Here is a 26240-nt window from a genome sequence, read left to right on the forward strand (position 1 = left end):
TAAATTTAGCCAAATTTGTTATCAAAGAACATTCCTCCAGAGAGGCCTCTGCAGAATTCCACAGGAATCACTCTCTCCAAACAGTAAGAAAACAACTGATGGAAAAATCAATCCATCAATCAATCAATCCCTCAGATCCACAAGGTACCAGCAAAATAAAGGCATTCTATTAAGACCAGGTGTGCAGAGTATAAAAATTATCAATCTGATCAAAAATAACACAAAATGAAACAGTAGTGAAGCCACATAAATATTCCTCATGCATAACATGCATGTATAGTACTCCTGAATTTGGTATAAAAAAAGCCACAAAAATGACTCTTCCCTGAAGAAGCCCATGAAAACTCCCACCAAAGCCACCTGCACATTAGCGGTCAACCTTTCAGGGATTCATTCAACCCACATTTTTACACAACTCCTCTGAGCCTTCCTCACCCTATAACTAACACTCTGCAGTGTCTCTCACACTGTATCTGACTCTAAATTGAACACTCTCCCCCGATACCCACCTTATCAGTTCCCCCACTTCAGTCAGTGTCACCTTAATAGAGCTGCCTTCCCTGGCCACCATATGTGGAAGAGCACCGCCCATCCCCGTCACTCTCCGTCCTGTCACCCGACAGCACTTTTCTGCGGAGCACATATCACTAGTATATTTGGTTATTGTCTGTCTCCTTTTGGAGTCCCAGGACAGTAGGAATTTTGTCTGTTTTACTTTCTGCGGTATTTACAGCATTTAGAATGGTCCCTGGCATGAGAATACACAATGAATAAAATACTTGTCATTCAAAGTCTAATAGGGAAGTGAGGCCTAAACTGGCAAACAGACCTCATTCACAGGGTAATGTGGTGGCATAAAGGCATCATAACAGGCTCCACCTGGAGAATCGGAAACACTTCTTAGAGGAAGAGACGCAGAGCAGGCTGGTGAAGGGAGGGTGGAATTGGGGGCATTCCAGGTATGGCGGGCAACATGTGAAGGGGCACAGAACATAACAGAGCACCGCACACTTGGGGAACCTCGTGTAGCTGCAATAAGGTGAATGGTGAGAAGGAAAGAAAGGCGAGCTTGTAACAGGAAGGCAGAGCAGATATGGCAGGACAAGTGTGCCTGGACAGGAGTCACCGAGTGGCTTTACCCTGAGGAAGAGCACGATCAGATTTGCACTTCACAAAAGTCTCTTTGGAGGCAGTAGGGGAAGGAGGGAATAAATGCCAATCTGTAGTCATGGAAAACATTTAGGAGTTTATTGCCAAAGTCTCCACAAGTGATAATGATGCTGAAAACGAAGGCCGTGTTGGGGATGGAGATAAAACAGGAATCACGAGTGCACATGACCGGATGCAAGGATCAATCCCACTTTTCCAAAACCCTGCTTCACTATCACTGCCTATGGGAAGTGCCTTTTGAAACAAGAGGGAAAAGAAATATTTTAAGGCTCATGTCTCTGTCTCCCTCTCCGGCCCCTCCCCACCCCCACTAATAATCCCAGGCATGGCTGTACCCAGAAACCACACCATGTAATCAGACAACAATTTCTGTCTTCCTCTCACAGCTCCGCTCTCCCCTGAAAGAACGAGCATCATTCTCAGGTCAGTATCTTGTGCACGGTGTCCCTCAGCAGTTCAGGTTTACATAAGCCTCAAGATAGCAATCCCACAACAAAGGCCTACAGTTCTAACAAGGCTCACTCTCTCCTGTAGGAAGCGGGATGCTCTTTCCCGAATGGCAAACCTGAGCTGAGCCTCCTGCTGGACCGGAGATAGGGCCACCATAGCACAGAGGGACCGTCGGGGAGGGCTGGTTCCTCAGGGAAAATGTGGGCGCTACTACCGGGAAACGGGGAATGATGCTAGGCAAAGTGCAACGGTCCACCATGGTTTTCTTCTCTCGATTTAGGGAAAAACAACAGTTTCAAAGGCTCCCCCAACTTCCCGAGTTTCACCCTAGCTGATGGTGCTCAGCTGGAGTCCTGCTGCATCACTCGGTTCCAAACGCTGTAAACTTGTATTTCTCAATCTCGCAACAGTCCACTTTGAGGAGCCTCATCACCCTCACTTTCCAGAGGCAGAGAGCCGTGAACCGAAACATGCCCGAAGGTAACAGGTGCTACACGTGGGCATGTGAATCTTGGACCATCTCATGCCGACCCTCTAAACGCAAAGTCATGCCAGTAGAATAGACCAATTAACAAAGAAGAGCTCAGATCATGCTTCTTCCAGATTCCAAGCTCTCTGGTGTCTCCGTATCACCTGTAGGATGAAGTCCAAAGTCTTTTCACGTCATCCAGGACCCTGAGCCTTCCCGTCTCCTCCTGCACCTCAGCCCACCTTACTTCCTGAGCACGGCCATAGCTGAAGAGTTGACAGGGCACCACACGCTCTCAGCCGCGGTGCTCACTCCCACTGCCTCCCTCTGGAAGGCCTGCCACCCGCCTCCCGTCTGATGATTGGCCCCTCCCTCCTCGTCTCCTCTCCCCGCCCCCCTCAGTTAGGGGCTCACAACGTCTCTTTTTTTTTTTTTTTAATTTATTTTTTATTAGTTTCTGCTTTATAACAAAGTGAATCAGTCATACATACACATCTGTTCCCACATCCCTTCCCTATTGCGTCTCCCTCCCTCCCACCCTCCCCATCCCACCCCTCCAGGCGGTCACAAAGCACCGAGCTGATCTCCCTGTGCCATGCGGCTGCTTCCCACTATCTATCTACCTTACGTTTGGTAGTGTACATATCTCCATGCCTCTCTTTCGCTTTGTCACAGCTTACCCTTCACCCTCCCCATATCCTCAAGTCCGTTCTCAAGTAGGTCTGTGTCTTTATTCCTGTTTTACCCCTAGGTTCTTCATGACATTTTTTTTTTTTAATTCCATATATATGTGTTAGCATACGGTATTTGTCTTTCTCTTTCTGACTTACTTCACTCTGTATGACAGACTCTAGGTCTATCCACCTCATTACAAATAGCTCAGTTTCGTTCCTTTTTATGGCTGAGTAATATTCCATTGTATATATGTGCCACATCTTCTTTATCCATTCATCCGATGATGAACACTTAGGTTGTTTCCAGCTCCGGGCTATTGTGAATAGAGCTGCAATGAACATTTTGGTACATGTCTCTTTTTGAATTATGGTTTTCTCAGGGTATATGCCTAGTAGTGGTATTGCTGGGTCATATGGTAGTTCTATTTTTAATTTTTTAAGGAACCTCCATACTGTTCTCCATAGTGGCTGTACCAATTCACATTCCCACCAGCAGTGCAACAGTGTTCCCTTTTCTCCACACCCTCTCCAGCATTTATTGTTTCTAGATTTCTTGATAATGGCCATTCTGACTGGTGTGAGATGATATCTCATTGTAGTTTTGATTTGCATTTCTCTAATGATTAATGATGTTGAGCATTCTTTCATGTGTTTGTTGGCAGTCAGTATATCTTCTTTGGAGAAATGCCTATTTAGGTCTTCTGCCCATTTTTGGATTGGGTTGTTTGTTTTTTTGCTATTGAGCTGCATGAGCTGTTTATAAATTTTGGAGATTAATCCTTTGTCAGTTGCTTCATTTGCAAATATTTTCTCCCATTCTGAGGGTTGTCTTTTGGTCTTGTTTATGGTTTCCTTTGCTGTGCAAAAGCTTTGAAGTTTCATTAGGTCCCATTTGTTTATCTTTGTTTTTAGTTCCATTTCTCTAGGAGGTGGGTCCAAAAGGATCTTGCTGTGATTTATGTCATAGAGTGTTCTACCTATGTTTTCCTCTAAGAGTTTGATAGTTTCTGGCCTTACATTTAGGTCTTTAATCCATTTTGAGCTTATTTTTGTGTATGGTGTTAGGGAATGATCTAATCTCATACTTTTACATGTCCCTGTCCAGTTTTCCCAGCACCACTTATTGAAGAGGCTGTCCTTTCTCCACTGTACATTCCTGCCTCCTTTATCAAAGATAAGTTGGCCATATGTGCGTGGGTTTATCTCTGGGCTTTCTATCCTGATCCACTGGTCTATCTTTCTGTTTTTATGCCAGTACCACACTGTCTTAATTACTGTAGCTCTGTAGTATAGTCTGAAGTCAGGGAGCCTGATTCCTCCAGCTCCGTTTTTCGTTCTCAAGATTGCTTTGGCTATTCGGGGTCTTTTGTTTTTCCAAACAAATTTTGAAATTTTTTGTTCTAGTTCTGTGAAAAATACCAGTGGTAGTTTGATAGGGATTGCATTGAATCTGTAGATTGCTTTGGGTAGTAGAGTCATTTTCACAATATTGATTCTTCCAATCCAGGAGCATGGTATATCTCTCCATCTATTTGTATCCTCTTTAATTTCTTTCATCAGTGTCTTATAATTTTCTGCATACAGGTCTTTTGTCTCCTTAGGTAGGTTTATTCCTAGATATTTTATTCTTTTTGTTGCAATGGTAAATGGGAGTGTTTTCTTGATTTCATTTTCAGATTTTTCATCATTAGTGTACAGGAATGCCAGAGATTTCTGTGCATTAATTTTGTATCCTGCTACTTTACCGAATTCTTTGATTAGCTCTAGTAGTTTTTCGGTAGCATCTTTAGGATTCTCTATGTATAGTATCATGTCATCTGCAAACAGTGACAGCTTTACTTCTTCTTTTCCAATTTGGATTCCTTTTATTTCCTTTTCTTCTCTGATTGCTGTGGCTAAAACTTCCAAAACTAGGTTGAATAAGAGTGGTGAGAGTGGGCAGCCTTGTCTTGTTCCTGATCTTAGTGGAAATGCTTTCAGTTTTTCACCATTGAGGACAATGTTGGCTGTGGGTTTGTCATATATGGCCTTTATTATGTTGAGGAAAGTTCCCTCTATGCCTACTTTCTGCAGGGTTTTTATCATAAATGGGTGTTGAATTTTGTCGAAAGCTTTCTCTGCATCTATTGAGATGATCATATGGTTTTTCTCCTTCAACTTGTTAATATGGTGTATCACATTGATTGATTTGCGTATATTGAAGAATCCTTGCATTCCTGGAATAAACCCCACTTGATCATGGTGTATGATCCTTTTAATGTGCTGTTGGATTCTGTTTGCTAGTATTTTGTTGAGGATTTTTGCATCTATGTTCATCAGTGATATTGGCCTGTAGTTTTCTTTCTTTGTGACATCCTTGCCTGGTTTTGGTATCAAGGTGATGGTGGCCTCCTAGAATGAGTTTGGGAGTGTTCCTTCCTCTGATATTGTTTGGAAGAGTTTGAGAAGGATGGGTGGGTGTTAGCTCTTCTCTAAATGTTTGATAGAATTCGCCTGTGAAGCCATCTGGTCCTGGGCTTTTGTTTGATGGAAGATTTTTAATCACAGTTTCAATTTCAGTGCTTGTGATTGGTCTATTCATATTTTCTATTTCTTCCTGAGTCAGTCTTGGTAGGTTGTGCATTTCTAAGAATTTGTCCATTTCTTCCAGGTTGTCCATTTTATTGGCATAGAGTTGCTTATAGTAATCTCTCATGATCTTTTGTATTTCTGCAGTGTCAGTTGTTACTTCTCCTTTTTCATTTCTAATTCTACTGATTTGAGTCTTCTCCCTTCTTTTCTTGATGAGTCTGGCTAATGGTTTGTCAATTTTGTTTATCTTCTCAAAGAACCAGCTTTTAGTTTTATTGATCTTTGCTATTGTTTCCTTCATTTCTTTTTCATTTATTTCTGATCTGATCTTTATGATTTCTTTCCTTCTGCTAACTTTGGGGGTTTTTTGTTCTTCTTTCTCTAATTGCTTTAGGTGCAGGGTCAGGTTGTTTACTCGAGATGTTTCCTGTTTCTTAAGGTGGGATTGTATTGCTATAAACTTCCCCCTTAGAACTGCTTTTGCTGCGTCCCATAGGTTTTGGGTCGTCGTGTCTCCATTGTCATTTGTTTCTAGGTATTTTTTAATTTCCTCTTTGATTTCTTCAGTGATCACTTCGTTATTGAGTAGTGTATTGTTTAGCCTCCATGTGTTTGTATTTTTTACAGATCTTTTCCTGTAATTGATGTCTAGTCTCATAGCATTGTGGTCGGAAAAGATACTTGATACAATTTCAATTTTCTTAAATTTACCAAGGCTTGATTTGTGACCCAAGATATGATCTATCCTGGAGAATGTTCCATGAGCACTTGAGAAAAACGTGTATTCTGTTGTTTTTGGATGGAATGTCCTATAAATATCAACTAAGTCCATCTTGTTTAATGTATCATTTAAAGCTTGTGTTTCCTTATTTATTTTCATTTTGGATGATCTGTCCATTGGTGAAAGTGGGGTGTTAAAGTCCCCTACTATGATTGTGTTACTGTCGATTTCCCCTTTTATGGCTGTTAGTATTTGCCTTATGTATTGAGGTGCTCCTATGTTGGGTGCATAAATATTTACAATTGTTATATCTTCTTCTTGGATCGATCCCTTTATCGTTATGTAGTGTCCTTCTTTGTCTCTTCTAATAGTCTTTATTTTAAAGTCTATTTTGTCTGATATAAGAATTGCTACTCCAGCTTTCTTTTGATTTCCATTTGCATGGAATATCTTTTTCCATCCCCTTACTTTCAATCTGTATGTGTCTCTAGGTCTGAAGTGGGTCTCTTGTAGACAGCATATATATGGGTCTTGTTTTTGTATCCATTCAGCCACTCTGTGTCTCTTGGTGGGAGCATTTAGTCCATTTACATTTAAGGTAATTATTGATATGTATGTTTCTATTCCCATTTCCTTAACTGCTTTGGGTTCGTTATTGTAGGTATATTCCTTCTGTTGTGTTTCTTGCCTAGAGAAGTTCCTTTAGCATTTGTTGTAAAGCTGGTTTGGTGGTGCTGAACTCTCTCAGCTTTTGCTTGTCTGTAAACGTTTTAATTTCTCCATCAAATCTGAATGAGATCCTTGCTGGGTAGAGTAATCTTGGTTGCAGGTTTCTCTCCTTCATCACTTTAATTATGTCCTGCCACTCCCTTCTGGCTTGTAGAGTTTCTGCTGAGAGATCAGCTGTTAACCTGATGGGGATTCCCTTGTGTGTTATTTGTTGTTTTTCCCTTGCTGCTTTTAATATGATTTCTTTGTGTTTAATTTTTGACAGTTTGATTAATATGTGCCTTGGCGTATTTCTCCTTGGATTTATTCTGTATGGGACTCTCTGTGCCTCCTGGACTTGATTAACTATTTCCTTTCCCACATTAGGGAAGTTTTCAACTATAATCTCTTCAAATATTTTCTCAGTCCCTTTCTTTTTCTCTTCTTCTTCTGGAACCCCTATAATTTGAATGTTGGTGCGTTTAATGTTGTCCCAGAGGTCTCTGAGACTGTCCTCTATTCTTTTCATTCTTTTTTCTTTATTTTGCTCTGCATCAGTTATTTCCACTATTTTATCTTCCACCTCACTTATCCGTTCTTCTGCCTCAGTTATTCTGCTATTGATCCCATCTAGAGTATTTTTCATTTCATTTATTGTGTTTTTAATCGATGCTTGATTCATCTTTAGTTCTTCTAGGTCCTTGTTAACTGTTTCTTGCATTTTGTCTATCCTATTTCCAAGATTTTGGATCATCTTTACTATCATTATTCTGAATTCTTTTTCAGGTAGACTGCCTATTACCCCTTCATTTGTTAGGTCTGGTAAGTTTTTATCTTGCTCCTTCACCTGCTGTGTGTTTTTCTGCTTTCTCATTTTGCTTATGTTACTGTGTTTGGGGTCTCCTTTTTGCAGGCTGCAGATTCGTAGTTCCCGTTGTTTTTGGTATCTGTCCCCCGTGGCTAAGGTTGTTTCAGTAGGTTGTGTAGGCTTCCTGGTGGGGGGGACTAATGCCTGTGTTCTGGTGGTTGAGGCTCGATCTTGTCTTTCTGGTGGACAGGTCCACGTCTGGTGGTGTGTTTTGGGGTGCCTGTGGCCTTATTATGTTTTTAGGTAGCCTCTCTGCTAATGGGTGGGGTTGTGTTCCTGCCTTGCTAGTTGCTTGGCATAGGGTGACCAGCACTCTAGCTTGCTGGTCGTTGACTGAAGCTGGGTGCTGGTGTTGAGATGGAGATCCCTGGGAGATTTTCGCTGCTTGATATTATGTGGAGCTGGGAGGTCTCTTGTGGACCCGTGTCCTGAGGTTGGCTCTCCCGCTTCAGAGGCACAGCACTGACTCCTGGCTGCAGCACCAAGAGCCTTTCATCCACCCGGCTCAGAATAACAGTGAGAAAAAGTAGAAAGAAAGAATTAGTAGAAGAAAGAAAGAGAGAGGGAAAGAAAGGAAGGAAGGAAGGAAGAAAGAAAGAAAGGAGGGAGGGAGGGAGGAAGGATGGAAAGAAAGAAGGAAAGAAAGGAGGGAGGGAGGGAGGAATGAAAGCAAAAGGAAGAGTGAATGGAAGAAGGGAGGGAGGGAGGAAGGAAAGAAAGAAAGAAAGACAGGAGGGAGGGAGGGAGGAAGGAAAGAAAAAGAAAGTGGAAAGAAGAAGGGTGGGAGGGAGGGAGGGAGGGAGGAAAGAAAAAGAAAGAAGGAAAGGAGGAGCGGAGGGAGGGAGGGAGGAAGGGAAGGTAGGAAAAAAAGAAAGAGCAGGTAAAGTAAAATAGAATAAAGTATGAAATATAGTAGCGTTATTAAAATTAAAAAGTAATTATTGAAAAAAAAAACACGGACCGATAGAACCCTGGGACATATGGTGGAAGCAAAGCTATACAGAGAGAATCTTACACAGAAGATTACACATACACATTCACAAAAAGAGAGCAGGGGGAAAAATCAAAAATCTTGCTCTCCAAGTCCACCTCCTCGATTTGGGATAATTCGTTGTAAAAAGAGGAAAAGGGCGAGAAGTCTGAAATCTTGCTAAGTCCACCTCCTTAATTTGGGATAATTCGTTGTAAAAAGGGGGGAAAGTCTTAAATCTTGTCCTCAAAGTCCACTTCCTCAATTTGGGATGATTCGCTGTCCATTCATACACTCCACAGACGCAGGGCACATCAAATGGACCGTGGAGCTTTAATCCACTGCCTCCGAGGCTGCACAGAGAGATTTCCCTGTCTCTGCTCTCACAACTCCCGGGTCTCAGCCTTGGACCTGGCCCCGCCTCTGCGCGTAGGTCGCCGGAGGGCGTCCGTTCTTCGCTCAGACAGGACGGGTTTAAAGGAGCCGCTGATTCGGGGGCTCTGGCTCACTCAGGCAGAGGGGAGGGAGGGGAATGCCCTCTCCTCGCGCACCAGGCAACAAAAGGGAAAAAAGTCTCTTGCCTCTCCGGTAGCTCCAGACCCTTTCCCCGGACTCCCTCCGGGCTAGCACTAACCCCTTCAGGCTCTCTTCCTGCCGCCAGCCCCAGTCCTCTCCCTGCGCTCCGACTGAAAGCCGATACCCGAGCCTCAGCTCCCAGCCTCGCCCGCCCCGGTGGCCGAGCAGACAAGCCTCTCGGGCTGGTGTGTGCCTGAGGGCACCGATCCTCTGTGCCAAAATCTCTCCGCTTTGCCCTCCGCACCCCTGTTGCTGTGCTCTCCTCCGCTACTCCGAAGCTTTCCCCCTCCGCCACCTGCAGTCTCCGCCCGCGAAGGGGCTTGTAGTGTGTAGAAACCTTCCCTCCTTCACGGCTCCCTCCCACTGGTGCAGGTCCCGTCCATATCCTATTGTCTCAGTTTATTCTTTTTTTCTTTTGACCTACCTAGGTATGTGGGGAGTTTCTTGCCTTTTGGGGGGTCTGAGGTCTTCTGTCAGCGTTCAGTAGGTGTTCTGTTGGAGTTGTTCCACGTGTAGATGAATTTCTGATGTATCTGTGGGGAGGAAGGTGATCTCCGCGTCTTACTCTTCCGCCATCTTCCTCCGGCTCCAAAGACCTCTCTTATTAGACAGTCACAACGTCTCTTTTGACGTTTCCTCACACAAGCCTAGTTCAGTGCTCCACTTGCACACTCCCTCATCATGTATATAATTTTCCTATAGGACACACCCCTTTATAATTATTTATATCTTTTTTTTCCCTTGAATTATAAAAGCTCCTTGAGGCTAAGATGGTGTCTTTCATCTCTCCATACTTAACACCCAGCACAGACATGTGGCTCGTATCGGGGGCTATGCTTATTAAAGGAATGTTTTGATGACGAAAATTTCACATTATTGGCGATCTTTCGACCTTTCGTAAGTTCTATCTTACATCAGCGTTACCTTTTTTCCTTTTTTAACATTTATATTATACATAGATAATTCAATACAAGGGCAAGGAATAAAGTATTTCCTAGAATCTACTCCAGGAAAAATTTTCTCTTATCTGAACAACTTGACAGGATTCCTTCTTGTTATTAGAAAATGAAAATATGTCAGCCTCCATCATTCCATTAATACCTGGGCTGCAGGAAGCTCAGGCTACACCTCATGCCAAAACTGCACTAACCCGGGTTACGTGGTTCTAGATAGAACTGTCTCTCCATTCCCTCCAGTGACTGAGGTATACAAAGGTATGTCAGTTATTATAAACCACTTTAAATTCTTTATGAAAGGAAATAGAGATACATAGGTCACAGTGGATAAATAACAGCTCTTATTATTAGTCAGAATATAGAGGACACATTCTGTCTTGATTAGTTAAATCAACATTCAGTGCTTTTGCTTATGTTGAGCTCCCTGATGAAAGTAACAGAAATCAGTCTCTTTACCGAACATATCCAGAGTTGGCACACAGTGGGAGCTGAATGACCCCTCCTAGTCTCCGGCCCTGCCACCTATACCTCTGCTCTCCAGGCCCCAACCACTAGATAATAGATCTCTGCCTCCTCTTATTTACAGCATCATTTCATAAATAAATACAAATCGTGCCACCTCCTTAGGTGGGGAAAAATGATCAATTCAGGTTACATAATACATGTAAAAATTAAATAAGAATGAGATGTCCAGTGATGGTGATGGGGATGATGGCTGAGATTTATCTACTGATTAGTCTGTGGGCTTTTAAATGTACTCATTTAAATACCATGACAACCTAGGTGGCAGGTTACTAGTATCATCCTAATTTTACAGATAAGAAAACTGAGGCATGAGAAATCAGATAATTTCCCCAAAGGTCATACAGCTAGTAAGTGGTGGGGCTGGGATTTGAATCTATATATTTGTAACCACACAGATATATGGCATATATAGAAAATAATACTAAGATGGCCAGAGCCAAAAGTAGCTAAGCCCTTTAGAAGGAAAAAAAAAACAAAAAAAACTATTGACTAAAAGTATGATCTTCTATCCTTTTTTAGTCTGCTTAGACTCATTACCATAAATTATAATCAACACCTCCTGGGCATAATGCCCCCCAGAGAGCATAACAAGGGTTAAGAGTTTGGACTGTAAGGCAAGACAGAGAGAGCTGGGCTCATATGCTCACTCCACCACATCCTAGCTGCGGACACCTGGCACGTTACGTCATATGGTGGGCACAAATCCAGGTGACCACAGGGTTCACGGTTCCCCCCACTGATTACCTCTGTACCAGCCCCCTTCTTGTGAGAACTCTCCTCTCTCTGCATCACCAGAAAACATGGTTGGTATGACCCCTCCTCCCCAGCCAGGGTAGCTTGTCTCAGTTGGCTGCCTGGATAAATTTGAACAATCACAGTGTCTCACAGCCTGGTGAAGGGATGGGTACAGGGTCCTAGCTGGGCCAGAGTCACCCCCGGGTACTTTTCTAACTGGAGCTGGGAGACGCTTTTCCTCTCAAAGCTTAGAGTTTCCTCTCAAAGCTTAGGGTTTCTCAGAGAGTAAAGCTGGCATGTTAGAGAGGCCTAGAGAGAGCTAACAGCATTGGAGTCCCTCGTTCTGGTCTCTCCTTCCAACTCCAAGGTTATCAAACAGCCAACAAAACCACCTTGAGAAGTGAAAAAGAATGGGCTTCTGTCACTTTCAGCTAGATGAGCTCTAACTCTAACTCTGAAACTTAGTTTCCTCATCTGTAAAATGGGGAATTTAGAACAACAGCCCTTCCCTCCCTGGCCAGTTCCGATGGGGAAAGGAGATACGTATTTTAAGTACTGGAGCATTGTGTCTTAGGAATAGAGGGCTCCGTGGCTATTAGCAGACCTTAATAACACAATAGCACTTGTCCCAACAGACTGTTGCCAAAGATTATGGAGTCATTCTTGGTTTCTCTCTTTCTCGTCACATCCAACACGACAGCAAGTACTTTTGGTTGTAACTTCAAACTACAGTTGACCCTTGAGCAACACGGGGGTTAGGGGCACCAACACTCCACAGAGTCAAAAATCCATGTGTGACTTAGTTTGCCCTTGGAATCCAAGGTTCCTCCGTATTCACGGTTCCACATCTGTGGATTCAACCAGCCTCGGTTTGTGAAGTACACTAGTATTTATCGACACAATTGAAAAAAATGCACGTATAAGTGGACCCCTGCAGCTCAAACCCGTGTTGTTCAAGGGTCAACTGTATAGATTATCTGAAATCCAACCGCTTCTCGAAATCTCCACGGCCACTACCCTGGACCAAACCGGGATGAGAACCACTGCAACAGCCTGCACCTCCGGGCTCTGCCCTGACTTCTGACAGTCTACTCTCCACACAGTGGTCAGAGGGGTCCCATTAAACTGTAGGTCAGAGAGATGAACATGCTCCAATGGCGCAGCTACTCAGCGTGCCCGTCAGGGCTGTTCCCCGGCTTCCCCGCACTCTTGGCCACCCCTGCCTTCTTGTCCTCACACAGCCACCCAGCTCCCGCCTGAGGGCCTTCACTCCTGCTTCCTCCATGTGGACTTTCCTTTCCCAAACGTCTGCAACCCTCACTCCCTGCCCTCCCTCTGCTCAAAGGCCACCCTCTCCGGGAGCAGTCGCTGAACACCCTGTTTAAACTGGTAGCCCCCCCTTCCCATCTAGCTCTGTTTCTCTCCATAGCACTTACCACCATCTGACCTACCACATCCAGTTCCCCATTTGTTTATTGTCTGTCTCCCTCCCCAGAATATAAGCTTCATGCGAGCAGCGGTTTTTGACCGTTTTGTTTACTATTGTTCCTGGCACATAGCAAGCACACAATAAATATTTGCTGAATGAATGAACAAACGAATGAATGAATGAATGAATGAATGAATGAATTTGCCCTCAATCTCCTTTTCTGGGAGTTGCGGGGGGGTAAAACATGGACTATAGCAGGAAAAAAAATGTGGAAACCTTACTGTGAAACTTTGCACTTACTTGGCACAGCGAACCCAGTGTGTGTGTCGGTACAGAGAATATAAGAAGCGCTGGCGATACATGTTCCATACTTTGATAGATTTGTCTTCAGATGCTGTAGCAAGAAACTGGCCATCGGCTGAAAAGTCCACACTTCTAACTGGAGCTGTGTGAGCTTTAAATTCAGAGGATTTCCCTCTCCTGGAGACAAACAGTTTAATATTTATAACACTTGATTTAATTATCAGTATACAGACTTTGAAACATATAAAATAGTTTGTTGTAAAAACTGACAGAAGTGTGAAAAGGCTGTGTTGTACTGTACTCTTCATCGACACTGTTCCAAGCTGGTTCCAAGTCACAGCTGACACTAAACAAGTGAGAACCTAGTGGTCCCCACCCTGAAATGCATTTGCTGACTTTGCTTTAATTGGAAGCTACAGAATAATATTTCGAACAAATCTCTACCATGCATTTTAACTTCCTGTCGTTCCTCTAGAGAGAGCAACATACAGTTTAAATAAACTGCAACCTAGAAAACCTAAGACTCATTAAGTGAAGAGCTCTAAGGTAGGGTTTTCAAACTGGGCTCACATGGAAATTGTGTAGACTGGCAGTCTGGCTTGGGAAGGAGGAGATGTCCCCTATGTCACCTGCCTCTATACAGAATGTCCCTGGGTGATCTGACTTTCCTGCTTTCACCCACCAGCCATGCGAACTGAGACCCTGAGGTGCACCTAAGGCCTTGCTCACCCCTGAGCCCAATCTTACATTCATAAGCAAAACAAAAGATAAATGGTAATAACATATTGATCCTTCAGTTCTCAACACCTTGAAATTTCAGATACTTTTTTTGGCTAGGGTGGGAAAAAGAGAATAGGAAAAAAAAGATGGAGAAAATAATGTTTGGCATTTAAGGAGAAGCAGCAGGAAAAATGTTGACATAATTAGGGGTAGGCTAGTAGACAGCGCTGGAGTTAAATGGTGACATTTGGGAAATGCTACTTTGTGTCAGCGTTTCCAAGTTCCCAAGGTACTTTCACTTTATACTACATTTAGACTTAGCAATTTTTCCATTCAGAAAGTCATATTTATACAGGTGATGCCTTATGGGAAAAATCACCACAAGTGTTTGAAGAAGATCAGGCAGCAGAATTTGCAGAAGCCTGGAAGTTACACTCAGCTCCTCCCCAACATCCGACAGGTCAGCAAACCTATTTAATGTGACAGGGAGACTGCTGTCACCTCCTAAATATCTTTTGAATTCCTCCTCTTCTTTCCATCCCAGCTCTGCTTGCATTAAGGTAGATATACGTACCCTCAATATCCTTCACCTAGATTACTGCAAAAGCCTCTTAACTGGTCTCCCTGCTCTAATCTTTTATCTCCCTCCAGTCACCTACATCCTGTGCTTACAGCCTTGCTAAATGTATAATTCTAAGCGTGTAAATCCCAGTGTAAACGTGTCATGGGCTGCTCTCCAAGAAAAAGTACAACGCCCAAGCTCTTTGGCCACTGCCTGCCACTGCACTGACCTTTGTACTCTTACAACAGTCTCACTGCTTCAAACACACCTCTGGCTTTGTACTTACAGCTTTCTTAGCCTGACTACTTTCCCCTACCAGCAAAGCCCCCTTGACCAACCCAGACAGGCTTAATTGTTCCCTTTCTATTATAGCTATTTAGCTTATTACATTATACAGTAAATTTTGTTTTAAAATAGTCCTGTTTCTCTCCTATTAGGCAGTAATTTTTTGAGGACAGGAAAGTTGACTTATTCATCTCTAAAAGACCAGCATCTAGCACAATGTCAGGTGTGGAAAAAGAACTCAGTACATTTTGCTGAATTCTGCTGGGAAGAGTCAATACTTAATGGTTCTTAGATCCATCCTGGCTTTCCCTTCCAGTGGCCTGTAGAAGGCAGAGGTGACTTTGTCATAAATCTCTATCACCTGATATATGACATACCAAGAATAATTAAAATCAATATTTAAAAAAAAAATAGGAGAGAGCATTCAGGGACTACTAGTTCAGTGAGGTTTCAAGGGAAAGTTCTTTGAGTAGAAGTCAGGAGTACAGTATGGCCTGATTTTAAGAATAAAGCCTAGAGAAAGCAAAGACTTGGCAACTGCTGTGGCCAGGAAGCCAGGAGACAGTTGGTATCATCAAAGTCTGCCCTGATCTTTATTATGCACTCCATACTGCAGGAGCCTTTCCTGCTTGCATTCTTTCTAAAAGCCGCTCCTCTCGGCTATAGCCTGGCCCAACTGCCAGATCCAGATCCGGTCTCAACAGGAAGCATACAGGAAACCGAGATAAGAGGGCCTAGTGTTTGTTGTGCTGGTGCTTAACTGGTTTCTAGTTCATCACATCGCCTTAACACAGACTTTCCACCTCCCACACATTTACCTGCCCTTTCCGCCCAGATTCTCTTGATTGCCGACTGTGATGAACGCCAGGCCAGACCTGCCTCCGAACTCGCTCCTACTATGCTTTCTTAGCCTTCCGGTCACCAGCTCTGGTGTTTGCTCATCTGGCTGCCCACAATTCCCCTCAGCCCTGTGCACACACGTCACTCCTCCCCATGGGAGGTGGAATCCATCAATTTCTCCTCCCTTTGAATCTCGGCTGGGGCTGTGACTTACTTTGACCAACAGAATGTGGCAGATGGGATACATACTGTGCAAGTTTCAGGACCAGCCTTTAAAGAGTCTAGCAGCTTCGGCGTTTACCATCCTAGAGCCCAGCTGCCATGCTGGAAGGAAGTCCTTATAGAGCCGGGGTAAGGGCATATGGAGGACCAAGGTGCCCCAGCCAATAGCCAGCACTAAGGCCACAGGTGTATGAGGGAGGCATTGGACCGGCCAGCCCAGCTGCCAGCTTAATGAAGCTGCATGAGTGAGAGCCAACATCAGTGCGGCAGAGGAGTCATCCAGACAACCCACAACGTTGTGAGAAATGATAGTTATTGTATTAAGCTACTAAGTTTTGAGGACTGTTATGCAGCAATAGGTAACTGGTTAATCAGTTTCCTTCTCATGGCCATGACCCACTATTGCCCTGGCCCCACTATGATCTGATTTAGGAAGAGGAACTAGACGTGTCTACAGAAGCCTAACTGTTGTACTTAGATTAGCCAGTACAAGTTAATGATTCAGTGTGCTTTTAGCTCATCTACCGTTGTGCAGTTTACTGAGATTTCCCTGAATTAGCGATGGGAGACTGAGGCTGTGCTGAAAATAACAAACCACTAGTCCTAAATTCCTAAACTGAAGGATTTTTTAAAATGCTTTCACTTTTGGACCCCAAATCAGCCTCTTGTCCTTACAATTCCCTCTACATTGCCATCTGCAGTATCATAATATGTCACTTCTCCTCAGTAGTGTTTGCTACCTCGGGATAATGTTCAGATTTCTCAGTATGGAGATCATTTGGGTAGTGGCAGGAAAAAAGTGCCCACTGGCAGGGAAATGCCCCTGGAACTTTCATTCATTTGCGAGTGCCTGAGCCTGTTCAGTCACGTACCACAAATCAAATCCTGCCACAACAGAGTGAAGGAAAACACTCATTTCTTATTATCCGAAGTATTTATGGAGGAAATGATATGATGTGTGGGATTTGTTCTAAAAATACGTATTCCAGAAAAGAAAGAAAAAAGGTGTGTGGCAACGGGGGAACAGATGAAACAAGACTGACAGAACACTGATAACTGCTGGATATAGGGACGGTTATGTGGGGAGGGAGTTGTCACGTTACCCATTCTATTTTCATGTATGCTTGAAATTCTTTATAATTAAGAGTTTAAAAAGTTTTAAAATAATCAAGGCTCAATAATTGTTTAAAATAGATGGGCTATCAGCTAGGATTTAAAAAACCTCTTATAGAGAGGTTTGCTATGACAGGATAGGACTGTGCACAAATGCAATGAGGTTTATACACTTGTCAGAAATTCTCTTTAACAAGAAAATTCTGGAGCCCAAATGAATGATATGCATCAAAGAATAGCTACCCCCGGGGTTTTTAATAGAGATTCAAAGTCCCCTCAAGGATCCACGATGGGTGGTAGTAGGTTAATAAACTGTAAAATCTTGGTTAGACTGGCTGATGTATATCTCTCTGGGGAGACGATCTAAAGCTTACATCAGATTTATAAAGGGATTGATAACCATCACCTTTCCTAACCGCCCCCCAAGAAAACCTTAGGACATATTAAGCATATTTCCACGGTTAGAAATAGTTTTCAAACAGAAGACACAATTATGAGTTAAAGATGAGGAAAAACTGGTACGAAATAGTTTGAATTTAAGACAAGGGCAGTACACCTTGTTTGTGACTCAGACTAAAGATGTGCAGGTAACTGGGGGTGTGGGCATTCCAAGAACGGCACAAGGAACAGCCCGCCTCCAGTTTTCTTTCACATTTCTAAACCCAGAGCATAACAGGTGTTTGTTTCTCTTACTTGTCAGGAATCCAGAGTCTAACAGTCCTGTCTCGTGAAGCAGATGCCAGTAAGTTTCCAAGTGGAGAAAACTGCACGCTGGTTATAACGTCCTTGTGACCCACATATCTGAAAGCTCTAGCTTGCGGCTTGAAACTCCATAGCATGAGAAACGTATCCCAAGAACCAGTAGCTATTAAGAAATAGAAGAACAAAACCACTGTGTGTTAAAACACAAATGTAGGCATGTCTCATTACAATGGGCAGCATATCTAAGAACAAGACGTCCAGGTAACAGAGGGGCCTGGAGGTTGTAAGACAGACCAAGTAATGGCAAAAACATTAGTAAAAGAAACCCCAAGCCACATCACTAATATGCAAGCTTGGCTGTGTCCTGTGTAGCCACAGAGCAGGATTATTGGCCTCTGTATTTGGTTAGAACTCAATGACTATTTACTAGAAGAAGGCAGCACAATACAACAGAGACACAGGAGTAGGAGTCAGTTCTGTCTCTCTCAGGTTGACTGAGAAAGTAACTTAATCTTTGTGTCATAAGGACTGAATGCTTTCCCTGAGAGGGCTGGATGAGACTGATTTTTTTTTTTTTTTTTTTTTTGGGCGGTACGTGGGCCTCTCACTGCTGTGGCCTCTCCCGTTGTGGAGCACAGGCTCAGCGGCCATGGCTCACGGGCCCAGCCGCTCCGCGGCATATGGGATCCTCCCGGACTGGGGCACGAACCCGTGTCCCCTGCATCAGCAGGCGGACTCTCAACCACCGTGCCACCAGGGAAGCCCGAGAATGATTTTTTTAAACTGTTTATGCAGAGATAACTTCACAGATACAGAACAGTCATAATAATAGTTTAAAGAACATTAATATACCCTTTACCAGATCCACCTGTTGTTACTATTTTGCCCCATTTGGTTTATAATTTGCTCCTGTGCTCACTCTTTTTCTGTACACAAGCATGTATGTGTGGGCACACATACACACAATTTTTTCTTCCTAAGTGATTTTGGGATAAGTAAATTCATCATCATGACACCTTTATTCCTAAATACTTAAGCGTATTTTTCTAAGAATAAAGATATTCTCTTACATACCAATAGCACTGTAATCAACTTCAGAAAATTACCAGTGACAGTACTTTAATCTACCGTTTTCCGGTTTTGTTAATTGACCAGTAATGTCTTTTATAGCTAGATAAGGTAATCTTAAAACACACTTTTTGCTCTGTTATGACATTCTACAACTAATAAAAGAGTCATGTGTTTCAGACATTAACTTTAAGGCTTTAAGAAAAGGAAAACAAATGAAATCAACAGTGGAAATAAATGCCTTAAACAAGGAATGAAGAAATAAACAAATGAAAGATAGATCTAACTCTTGCCCTAAAACCAAATTTTATATATTCATGTAGCCCCAAAATAGCCCCAGTGAGAGGAACCAGTTCAATGAGAATCACTAAGTCTAGACTGTAGAATGTTTAGAAAAAATACAACTTTATAAACTTGAAATACAATTAGTATTACTGTTAGAAGAGAAATATAAAGTCACTGAAAACCTTCTAAGTTCCTTAGACATAGATAAAATTCATTTGGACTTGGCCTATGCAATGTTTCCATGTAAAATAGTTAAGTGAGTTTATAAGCTGTATACTACCCCCTTTTTTTAAAAGTACAAAAAGTTGATATTCCATTACAGCTCATCAAATTATTAAATAAATCAGGGTTTGAATTATCTGGGGCTAATGTGGACAAAATAGGGAAAACAATGAATTATCATGTACATTATATTGGGGACTCTATTTGAGTTCTAAGGTATTATGCTACAAACAAGAGCTACAAGAGGGAGCAAGACACAATCTCTCGCCCTCAGGGAATCACAACAGAGCAGGAGATGGTTCATTAGATTATAATATCATACATGTTCAGAGGACTTTTATATATTATTTATTCTTTTTTCTCTTCCAGGTTTGAGATATACATCATGAAATGATTACCACTATAGGTTTAGTGAACATTCATCATTTCATATTTCTCATTAAAGGAAAAAAAAATTTTTTTCCTTGAGATGAGAACTCTTAGGATTTACTCCCTTAACTTTCACATATAACAGACAGCAGTGTGAATTATATTAATCATGTTGTACATTACATCCCTAGTACTTATAAGTGGAAGCTTAAACCTTTTGACCATATTCTTAATGTTATACGGGGTAGTTAGTGGTCCTTTCCAAGGAAGAGACATTCGAGCAGAGACTTGAGTGAAATGAGGAGTGATCCAGGCTAAGACGTGAAGAAAGAGCATTCTGGGCAGGAGGGCTCCACATGCGAGGGCCTGAGACAGCCATGCACTTGTCAACCTGAGGAACAGCAAGGAGACCAGCATGTCCACAGGGGAGGGCAGAAAAAGAGAACAAGGGACGGAAGCCCAGAGAGAAGCTGATGCCAGCAAGGAGCCATGGTGAGAGGTGTGTATTTAGTTCTCAGCCACTGAAGGATTGTAAGCAGGAGGACCTTGTGATCTGATTTAAGAAAACTGCCGCTCTGACAGTGAGAAAAGGATGATCTTTGCAAAAATGATGTTGGGTCAACTGGATATTCACAAGGAAAAAAAAACGTACCTTGACTTCTACACTTTATACTGTACACAAAAGTAATTCCGCATGGATTGCGGATCTAAATGTGATCGGTAAAACAATAAGCTTTTAGGAGAGAACTTAGGGGAATATCTTCATGGCCATTGGGGTAGGCAACGATTGCTTAGATAATACCTGAAAATGACTAAATTACTAAAATTACTAAAAGAAAAGAATGATAATTTGTACTAAAGTAAAATTAAGAAATTTTGTTCATTGAAAGATACCGCCAAGCAAGTGAAAACGCAAGCCACAGAGACAAAAAAGATATTTACAATACGTTTATCCAACATATAATAAAGAATATATAAAGAATCCTAGAAATCAATAAGGAAAGGCAGTAAAATACGACAGGCAAATACATAGGCAAAGGGCTTAAACAGGCACTTCATAAAGGAAGCTATGCAAATGGCTGATAAACATATGAAAAGGTGCTCAAATCCATTAGTCACTAGGAAAGTGCAAATTAAAACCACAATAAGATATCACTACACTCTCATTAGAATGGCTACAATAAAAGAGAGAAATAGTACCAAACCTTGGTGAGTATGTGTAACAAGTGGAGCTTTCAAATAATGCTGGTCGTTTTAAGCACCCTTGGAAAATTGTTTTGAAATCTGTTGAAGCTGAATGGACACTTACCATCTGACTCAGAATTTGACTCCTAGGTATATACCTACAGAAATTCTTATGCATGTTTAGCAGAAGACATGTACAATAATGTTTGTGGAAGTACTATTCAAAGAAGACCAAAACTAGAAACCCAACTGTCCATCAAAGTAAAATGGATACATAAATTGTGGCATATTCATACTGTGTACCTAACGTGTAATTAAATTTCATTTATACGAAGTTCAAGAAGAAGCAAAACTAATCTATGGAGTTAGAAGTCAGCATAGAGATCGTGTGGGTGGTAGGGAGGGAGGAGAGTGGCTAGAAGGGAGCACAAGAGGGCTTCTTACTCTGGATGTTGGCAAAATGGGCACATCACAGTTGTGGAAATTCAGCAAGCTGTCCAATTTTGGTACATATCTTACACTTTAATAAAATGTTTAGACGAAACGAACAAAAAATCTCACTCTGGCTGTTTTGTGGAGTATACACAGCGGGAAGAAGGAAATCAATCAGGAGGCTATTGTAGTAATCCGGCCAGAAGGTGGTGGTCGGGACTAGGCTGAAGGCTGTGGAAATGGTAGAAGCAGTCAAAACCAAGATATATCCTAAAGACGGAGTCCACAAGGCTTGCAAACACATTAGATGTGAAGGGGAAAGGAAGAAAAGAAACAAAGGTGCCCAGCTTTTGGCGTGCGCACCCAGGTAAATCTTAGAGAGATTTAATGAGATTAAGGCATTTAAAGTATTCAGTGAAATAATACTCAGAAGACATGCCTGGCACATAGAAAACGCTCAAATGTAGCTATTATTACTGTCGTTTTAATTTTTGTTACTGTCAGCAGCAACAGTGTAGATAATACATTAGAGACTGGAAACTGGATGGGATCACTCAGGCAGTGAGTCTAGATAAAGAAGAGGGTGCAGATACTTAACCTGGAGAGAAGGGAGAGACAGGAAGGAGCCATAAATGGATGAGGAGGGGGCAAGGAGACTGTGGTGTCCAGGAATTCAGGACGTGTTCCAAGAGGCTGACGGGCTGTGTGAAGTGCTTTGAAGAGACCTGGTTAAGATCAGGCCTGAACACGACCAGCTACATAATTTGGGGGGGTCCAGTGTAAATGTGGAGGCCCTTGTAGGAAATCATTAAGAATTTCAAGACCGTGATAGCAGGGCATTAAACCAAGTATGAGACCTGCGCAACGATACAGGTCATTTGCCCAAGAAGCCAGCCCTAGGCCCGAGGATCAAACGTTGGCTTGGCAACAAGGATTGTTTCAGTGAAGTGGCGGGATCAAAGCTGGAATGGTGTGGGTTGAGGAGAAAACGGGAGGGAGGCAGTGGAGAGAGTTAATATACACAATTGATCCATGAACTCATTGAAGGTTTACAGGGTCACTAATGTTCAATATGACAAGGACCAGAAAAAATGTTATTATAGGATCATGGTGAAGCAACAATTGATTGGGGGTGGCATGGGCTGGGTGGGGGGGAGGGCAGAACCGGAGGAATAAGAACATGACACTTAGCTGAGAAGGTGCCACAGGACTTGAGCCTTTACACATTTTGTCAGAAAAGGAAAAGGACGTCTTAAGCAGAGCGGATGCTCAAAAATCATAAATTTAGAGTTGATGGCTACATACCCACATTAAAGCAACACTTGGCTATTATCAGCCTGAGGCCCGCTAAAGAGAAGTGATGAGAGGGCCGGATGAACGCATGGTGTAAAGGACAGCAAAACCTTACAGCAAGGTGGCATTTGCAAGCCCTAATAATTAGGAATCACTAGAAGCAGGGAGGTCCCAACTACAGCTGTGTGGCTCAGGGAACACGCTACATTTTCTTCCAAATTTCAAGAAAACAGAAAAAAAGACTAACAATCTACAAAAAGCCCATGAATGCATTCTTATTGGAAACGATGAAAACCAACATTGAATTTCCCTCCTTACTTCCTCAACCCTGCCCCACCAAACCCTAATACCACAATAATAAAAGGTATTTGATTATCGGTGTCAGTGCTGTACAGTGTCAACCTGGAATTTGCTTTCATACATTTCTAGTGAACCACACCCTCTATAAACATTACCACATCATTTAAAATGTCAAAGCTTGTACCCAATCGTCATCTGACTCACCTATTTTAAGATAAACTATCAAAGGGAGGAAGTTAAAAATTTAACTAGTAAATCTACCCATTTAAAAAAAGTATTTATATTGTATAACAATAATCTATTGTTTCAAGAAGTCCTCATTACGACAAAAGAAAGAACAAAGTCCACAGTCACCTAGGCCAGTGCCAGGTCTCTGGAGGTGACAACAAAGAGCATACTAATGGTTTGCTCTCCATCATGTCCAAAAGGCCAACAGTTATTGTGTCACCTTAAGTAGCAATAACTTTCTTTCCTCAACCCGAGCTCTCTCACTGATTTAACCAAAATCAACTACGGTTAACTGGAGGTTTGCTTTGCGAAGAATACCTTTTTCTGGAAAGAGATGGTACTGCCTCCCAATTATTGCATTTGTTGTTAAATTAATCTTATCTTTTCTAACGGTGATAAATGTATATGACGCAGAATTCTAGTATTACAAGGGTATTTACCAAATTTCCTTCCAGCCCTTGGCCACCTGGTTTCCCTTCCTAGAGGCACAGTTAACATATTTGTTTAAGCACATAGGAGAGAGGATACTCATTTTCTTGAGTATCCTCCCATGTGCTTAAGCAAATGTGTGTGTCAAATCACTTTTTTTTCCTGGATTATTTTAATTTTTTCTTCCATTTTTATTGAGATATAACTGACATACAGCACTGTATAAGTTTAAGGTATACAGCATAATGATTTGACTGACACACATCAAATGCTGACCACAATAAGTTTAGTGAACATCCACCATCTCATATAGATCCAGTAAATAGGGAAAAAAAATTTTTCCTCATCATGAGAACTCTTAGAGTTTACTCTCTTAACAGCTTTTCTATACAACGTACAGCAGTGTCAATTACAGTTATACACCCCTAGTACTTCTTTACCTTACATCTGGAGGCTTGTACCTTCTGACCACCTCCATCCAAATACCCCTTCCCCCACCACTGCCTCTGGTAATCACAAATCTGATCTCTTTTTTAATGAGTTTGTTTTTTCCTGTTGTTTCCTTGCCATTAGATTCAGTATATACACTTTTGACAAGAACACCACAAAAATTATGTTGCACCCTTATCAGTGCATCATATCAGGGTACGCTTGATATCTGTCCCAGTACTGGTGAGATTAACTTTGATCACTTGGCTTAGGTAGTTTTTGCCTTGTAAAGTTAGTATTTTTCCCCTTTGTAATTAATTAGTATTTTGTCGGGAGATACTGTAAACTATATAAATATCCTCTTCTTCAATAAACTGTCACCCACTAATTTTTTTTTTTAACTAATTAATTTATTTATTTTTGGCTGCGTAGGGTCTTTGTTGCTGTGAGAGGGCTTTCTCTAGTCACAGAGACCGGGGGCTACTCTTCGTTGCAGTACGCGGGCTTCTCATTGCGGTGGCTTCTCTTGTGTGTTGCAGAGCATGGGCTCTAGGCACGTGGGCTTCAGCAGTTGTGGCGCACAGGCTTAGTTGCTTTGCGGCATGTGGGATCTTCCTGGACCAGGGCTTGAACCCGTGTCTCCTGCATTGGTGGGTGGATTCCCAACCACTGTGCCACCAGGGAAGTCCATCACCCACTAATTTTAGCATCCTTCAATGATTTTCCAACCCATTATTCTTTCTATGATTTACTAATTAATATTTAATTAATGAACTAATGTTTAATTTGTTATTTTAAGGAAGAATCTTCTCTTTTTCTCCACTTATCTACTTATTCAAATACTTGTTTATATCAGTGTGAACTCAGATTATTTTACTCAGTGGGTTATAATCCAAAGCTATCATTATTTATTTTGACTCATATTGTTCCAGGTTTGGCTAGTAAGAGCCCCTTAAAGCTGACCTCTGTGTCCTCCTGATATGTGTGCATCATTTTGAATACTTCCTTACTTCTAGAACTACAAGATGTTCCAAGATGCACTTTCCCTGCTCCAGCCCTGGAATAGGTCTTTTCTCCCCAAGAAGCTCTGATTCCTCTTAATAGAGAGTGGTATTTAGAAACCAAGATCTGGAAACTATGTTTGCTCACTGCTACTGTTGTGACAGCTAAAAGAACTAAGAAAGAAGGTATAAACAGAAATCTCAGCAGGCAGAACTAAGAAATTAGATATAAATAGAAAGCTGTATCTATCAATATGTAGAAATGAAGATAAAGATATTAAAAACCATGAGTTCATATTGATAACTCTAATTCAATCTAACAGCACCGAATACATTCCAGCCCTCCCTCTTCTTACATTTATAACTCTCTTCCCCCACAGTAAAAAATCTGGCTCACATTACACTCAATATATTTCTGTTCAAGTCTAGAGCACGCAAACGGTTTCAGAATCACTAACCCACACCCCTGCAAAAAGCGGTGCTACTAACTAGAGCTCAGGGTGCAGTTTTACTCCTTTTGATCTTGCCAGGCTTGGTTTTATTCTTTGTTAGTGCGAATCTACTTCAGTTTTAAATTTAGTTTTCGGGCATGCCCTTTATTTCAGATGTGGTCCTGATGCCTCAGGCCTGGCCTCCCTGGTGTCTCGGCTGAGGTGCTGGGCAAGATCTCGCCTTTGTCTGAGCTACAGCTGGAGCGCTCTAGCCCGGCATGGTCACTGGGCTCCCCATTCCTCTTCCAGCCCAGCAGGAAGGGGTCTCCGCTAGACCTCACACTCTCTCAACTTGCACCTCAGCCAGAACTGCAGCAGGCCCCACAGACATCTGAGGCCACGTACCCCACTCAGCAGCAGCTTCTCAGGAACCCTGCCACACGCATTCAGCCTGGACACAGCCAGAAGAACTAAGACCTCTGCTCTGCTTTGCTCTACCTCTGCTGTGCAGCAGGAAGACCACCCCCGGGGAGAAAGCCAAGTAGGGAGGAGCTCACCTTCCTTACAAGAAGGTGTTTCCTTCTTGCAAGGATCACCGGTTTACATTCCCTGTTTGCTCAATGCCCGAAAACAGTTGCCTCATATATTCTGTCTCGTTTTACAGTTGTTTTCAGCTGGAGGGCAAGTTTGGTTACCAGTTACTATCGTGTCTGGAGGCAGAAGTTGGCCTTAGTCCTTTTAATAGCTGCATAGTATTCTATGGTGTAGCTATACCTTAATTTATTTAACCAGTCTACCCTGTTTAGGTTGTTTACAAATGATGCTGCAATGTACATGTGTCGTTTCTGACATATGCAAAATAACACTGTGATAAATGCCCAAAAGAATTATGGATGGGTCAAAGAGTACATATTTTAGAATTTACTAAAAAGGTCCATGTTCATAATATAGTATCTTTCACAACTTTATAAATTTGGATTATATTCCTCTTAGGCCTTT

At 42.2% G+C, this 26240-nt stretch overlaps 1 protein-coding gene across 1 annotated transcript in view; it reads right to left on the reverse strand.

The window, feature by feature from the left end:
• The window catches only part of POC1B (POC1 centriolar protein B), a gene marked incomplete at both ends in the record, with an annotated part of 114932 nt that overhangs the window by 75681 nt on the left and 13011 nt on the right, over window positions 1–26240 (reverse strand). The window contains 2 exons of the mRNA XM_079714308.1: window positions 13123–13302; window positions 17561–17732. Of these exons, the coding sequence (XP_079570434.1) occupies window positions 13123–13302; window positions 17561–17732 (352 nt within the window). The remainder of the gene's footprint in view (window positions 1–13122; window positions 13303–17560; window positions 17733–26240) is intronic.

Source organism: Hyperoodon ampullatus, assembly GCF_949752795.1.
Source record: "Hyperoodon ampullatus genome assembly, chromosome: 11".
Classification (NCBI taxonomy): domain Eukaryota; kingdom Metazoa; phylum Chordata; class Mammalia; order Artiodactyla; family Ziphiidae; genus Hyperoodon; species Hyperoodon ampullatus.